This window comes from Rhagoletis zephyria, unplaced genomic scaffold (genome assembly GCF_001687245.7).
Source record: "Rhagoletis zephyria isolate East Lansing unplaced genomic scaffold, Rhagoletis_zephyria_1.1 Rzeph_scaffold_00055, whole genome shotgun sequence".
In the NCBI taxonomy this organism is placed as follows: domain Eukaryota; kingdom Metazoa; phylum Arthropoda; class Insecta; order Diptera; family Tephritidae; genus Rhagoletis; species Rhagoletis zephyria.
The window spans coordinates 90616-96030 of NW_016157139.1; the positions used below are offsets into that span (position 1 = coordinate 90616).

Genomic DNA, 5415 nt, shown 5'->3' on the forward strand with positions numbered 1-5415 from the left:
GATTTTATGAATTAATACATTTATTTGTAATTTTTTATGGAATCGGCATCGGCATGGGTATCGGCCGATTCTTTCCCCATAAGCCATAATCGGCATCGGTCCCTAAAAAAAAATTGGAATCGGTCGGACTCTAGAAATGTTGTTTAAAAAAAATTGTTTTCCTGGAATACCGCAGTCACACCCTGTGTTTAATTTTGTTCCAAAATTTTTATTACTGTACTTCTCTACTGTCTATATGGAAATAAAAATGTCAAACCACCATTTTATTTCAAAGAATGTATTTTTGACATTCGTTTCCGTGAAGATCTTACGCATGGCTATGCTCTTATTAAAATTCTTAGCATAAAATTTGTCGACTTTAGTGGCTTCCTGGCGGCATATAATATATTTTATAGGGAAAATTTTCTGTTTAATTCTTTTTAGTGGATAAATTACCTTTACAAAAATTCCAAACACGTTCACATTGCAGATAACGAATTTTTCAATTTTTGCCCACTTAGGCGGCACCGTTCAAAGTGCGACCGCTCAAATCGGTATTGAGTAAAACCAAATGCAAGTTATAGTTTTAGGTGTCAATAACACTACGTTAAGGTTTTTTTCGAGTTTAGCTCAAATAAGGAAGATATCTTTGATTGAATCCTTGCACACAATTTCTTGTTAAATTATGTTAAGTTCTTGAAAAGTGTTCTTGAATTTTGTTTTTTATTAGCTCTGCGCTAGTTGGCGCCGCAGGCCAATTTTATTAAATTGCATTGCACTGAAAATAAACTCTGCGTAAATATAACGAAAACTTGCGTACATTTTACGAAAGTTTTCGTCATTTTGAGCCACGAAAGTTTTCGTTGTTTGTACAAAACCGTTTTCGTACATACTACGAAAATATGAGACATCAGATCTTAGTACATTTTACGAACGTATTCGTACTATTTACGAACGAATTTCGCACTATTTACTAAAGAATTTCATACTATTTCTTTATTTTTTTACGAAATTTTTGTAAAATGCACGAAAATAATTCGTATATTTAACGAAATTATTTTCCTAAAATCTGCGGTTGTTTCGTAGAACTTCCGATTGCTTTCATTCACCTCACTATAAAAAACATAAGACGAATTTAACACAACACTTTTATTTAGTTTTTATTCCTAATTTTAAGCGTTTTTCTTTAACAAGATGTTTTGCAATGTTTTTATGTGGAGGTACTTGGCAGATTCGCAGCTTCTTCGATGTTTGTTTCCTTTCTGGACTATAAATTAAAGGAAAATTATAAGGCGTCTGAAAGGCAAGTTTCAGTGAAAAATCATACATGTACTTACTTAAAATTTCATTAAGTAGTGCGTCTGTTCCTGGCTTGGTCTTCTTGCCGTTGATAGCTAACTGATGAAAATACCTATTTATGAAGTCCCATATTGCAGAGCAAGGCTCAGCGTGGCCGATGTTAAAAACATTGTATGCTTAAAAGCATTTATCCACAGCTTTAACATTTAATTTTATATTATATTTTTATCCAGCAAAAGCTTCTTAAAACTTTTAAAATTATATTATACGTCTCACAGTAGCCAACCAGTAGTTTCGCAATGACACACAGTACATAAAAATATGATTAAATATTAAACTGAATTTAGTATATTGTACGAAAATATTCGTCTGTTGTACGAATTAAAAAAAATTTTTCTGCATTTGTTCTATGTACGAAAGTATTAGATAAATTTGTACGAATACAGAATTGTAGATTTCGTAAATTTTAATACCATACCAAATATTACGAATGCCTTCGTACAATATACAAAATTATTCGTACAGAGATTTCTTCAGTGATTTACGAATGTGTTTCGTAAAATAAACGTAAGATTTCGTAAATATTTACGAAGTTTCGTTTTGATGCGGAAATGTTCCTAGAACATCAAAATTAAAATTTTGCCAAAATGTCGCTTACATATTTTTGGCAGTTAGGGCTTGATATGTATATATGTATATTAGCCTGCACCACCAAAAAAAGTTAAGAGTTTTCCACCGGAATTACAAAATTTATTATATTTAAAGACGTCCACCAAAATATTAAGATTCACATGAGCTGGACCGTTTGAAAATACCTCCAAAAATGGCAAAAATAGTTTCTGAAAGAACTTAAAAAAAAAAACGCCTTCTAGTGATGTATAAAGAACCTTTTTTCGAAGGACTTCGAATAATTACTAATAATTTATTTCAGCTTCATTCGATTATGTTTATTTGTAGAAAAATTCTTGTAAACATTGTTGGATGTTTTATGAAAATAAATGATATGTGCTTGCAACTCTGTGTGCTTTTGTAAATTTTTATTTTGATTGTTGATGCATATCGATTATATTATTGGCCAAAAACGTACAGATTACCAATTTAGCGGCACATTTTCACGACTCACGTCCTATTCTGGTCTAAATAAAACGATAAAGCGTTTTTAGTTCCATTTGATCATGCGTTTTCACTTATTTAAAAACAAATGCCATTCAATGTCAAATCAGCCTTTAGTGTTTGGGGGTTTTTGAGGCTGCTGATTTCGAATATGATGTAAGATTTTCGAAATTAAAAATGGCGGATCCAATACGGCGACTAAATTTTATACTTATATTTCAAAAAATTTGTTTAATTGTTTCTATATATTTTTTTCTAATCTAAGCTGCTTTAAATAAAAATAAATCCTTTAAATTAAGCTTATATTTGTATTTATATGAAAGGACATTAGCACAACAAGTATATTACTAAAAATTAGGCTGGATATAAAGTTGAAAAAGTAACGTAACGTACAAGTTTAAACAAAAAATGCAAGAATGCATTTTCACCTACGCACTTGCATATCATTCTTGCTATTTCCTTTGTGAATTTTATTTATTTATAAAATTAAAGAAGCAAATGTGCCCTTGCTCCATTCGTCACACTTTCTTGGGACGGACAGTATTTATAAACCACTTCAAAGGTAAACAAAGTAAAATTTATATACTTTATTGTATAAAACAAGATTAACATACGCGCTCCGTCGATAAAGTTATGAAGAACATAATTATTGGAACATTTGGAGCCGCATTTGTTCTTGTGTCTACTCTCCGGTAGACTTTTACTTCTTGGCGGTTTGGCCGATCTTAGCCTTGGCAGTACCACGCACCTTCTTCATTCGGTTGCGGCGTTCCTTACGCTGTTTGCGGGTCTGTTTCTTCTGTTCGAAGAGACCATGACGCGCCAGACGGTATTTAGATTCGAATTTCTTGGCGTAGTCCAAGGTATCGTAGATAAGCACGAAACCAGTTGAGCGGCCACCACCGAAATTGGTGCGGAAACCGAAAACGAAGCGCACATCTGGTGTCACTTTGTACATAGCGGCGAGTTTTTCACGGATGTCTTTTTTGTTGACTGAAGATAAACCTGGATGCAGCACATCCCAAACCATTTGTTTGCGGGCGAGCAGGCGGTTGGTCATGAACTTGCGGGTGCGAATAGTGGCGGTTGTACCGGACATTTTGCAGCTGTTAAAACACTTAAAAAGTATTCAAACACGTCTTTAGCACAGGCACGACTTTTTGAGAGTGTTTTGTCTTGTGTAGTTGTTATATTCTTCGAATGTGCTTCCTTTAATAATATTTCGCAGCAAAATGTTTAAAACAGCAGATTTTTATATTCTTGTTGACTGCTGCTTTTCAAACATCGAAAAGCATGGCAAAACACACGTGGAAGTTTTCTAATAAAAAGCCCATTATTCAAAAAATGCTAAAAAGTGCAACATGATTCTTAGCCTACAAACTCTAAAATGAACATTTTTATTGCCCACAAAGCTTGAAGACCGACAAATGAAACCAATTTTTTATAGCTCTACTCAAGTGTGGTATTATTATCCAAATTAGAGTCCATTTTGAAAATGAGTTTTATTTTATTTAGCAAGCAACATATACAGTATCGGTCATATCTATAGCACGCCATTTCGAAGTTATATTGTGCACCCAGAAAAACAGTGCGTTAAACCGCCGTAGAAGTAACATTTTTAGTTTACAAAAGTCGTCCAACGTTACAAAATGTTAATTTTGATATTATGTCAATGTTATTTTTATTTTCTGGAGTGATAAGTTGGAAATGTAAAATCAACAAATAATATAGAAAAAAACACTAAAAATGTAAAAAAAAACAATATTAAAATAACGTAGTATTGACATTTTTTAATGTAATATTAAAATGAAAAATAATGTTAATTTCACCTCTTTTAATGTTAATATGAAATGATATTAATATAGAATTTATAAATAAAAATTGTAAATAAACACACAGAAATTTAGTTTGAACTTATTATTTATTTATTATTACTTATATTTATGACAGAATTTGCATTTTGAATGCATTATTTGAAACACAATTAGGCGATTCACAAGACGTGTTAAGCATCGAAAAATTTTAAGCTTAAATGATGTATGTAAAATAACGTTTAATATGGTTTTAGAGGGAGCTAATTGTATATTTTATATAAGAAAAATTTCGGCGTAATCCTCCAAAACAATTTTAATCATTATTTTACATAAAAAAATTTAAGCGTACGGTTTTACGATGCCTAACAATTCTTGTGAATCCCCTAATTATAAACTAACACGTCTTGTGAATCCCCTAATTATAAACTAATATACCTTATTTCTAATTACTGAAGTTCCATCAGGTAAAAAATATAAATGAACGGGTGGGCCTGTGCAAACTTCAATTTTATTTATTTCTAATAATTCATGCTTAGCACCCACAGCATAAGACTGATAGTGTTGAGAAAAATTAATTACGTTGTATTCATTAACAATAAAGTAAACATGTGTATTTTGGCTTATTAGTATCCCAGTAGATAATTTCAGGAGTTAAAAGCCCTTCCGAAAGGCCTTCCTGAGAATCAAGAGGCCTTCTACTCTACATTCCTTCCTCCTTTCTTTTTTGTATGGAATGGCACAAATTGAAGGGCTTCCTCTTTCGCTACCCATAGAAGGCCTTCCAAGAAGGGCTTTAATAGGACGTACTTCAGAAGGCCTCTTGGAGGAGTTCTTTAAAGTTGCTTCTTTAATTTATAAAAATCATACATCTTTGAAGTATTTTCTTAAGGTTTATATCAAATATGTGTTATTGTAACTTAAAATTTTTATTGGAATTCATTTGTAATGTTAAATAATATAAATTTATGCATTCGCGTGAGTTGTAAATGGATAAGCCCTTCTAGAAGGCATGCAAGGAAGTACTTTTTCAGCCCTTCTTGGGTAGGCCTCTTAGGATGGCTTCACTTAAGAAGGCCTACCTAAATTATCTTCTGGGATATTTTGAATTTCGTATACATTTATGAGCTTTCTATTTACTGCTTTAGTTACAGAATAGCCCTTTTTGTAAATACTGCCTTTATAAGTAACACGGTTTATTATTGAACTATTA

The 5415-nt window shown here is 31.9% G+C and overlaps 1 protein-coding gene across 1 annotated transcript; it reads right to left on the bottom strand.

Annotated features, from left to right (window-relative positions):
* Window positions 1-2854: 2854 nt before the first annotated feature.
* LOC108368970 (40S ribosomal protein S24-like) lies at window positions 2855-3571 on the bottom strand. The gene is made up of 2 exons (XM_017623942.1): window positions 3056-3571; window positions 2855-3022 (listed from the first exon to the last, which is right to left on the bottom strand). Exon 1 carries the CDS (start codon window positions 3488-3490, stop codon window positions 3092-3094), a length of 399 nt encoding a protein of 132 aa, XP_017479431.1. The 5' UTR covers window positions 3491-3571; the 3' UTR covers window positions 2855-3022; window positions 3056-3091.
* Between the last annotated feature and the right edge of the window lie 1844 nt (window positions 3572-5415).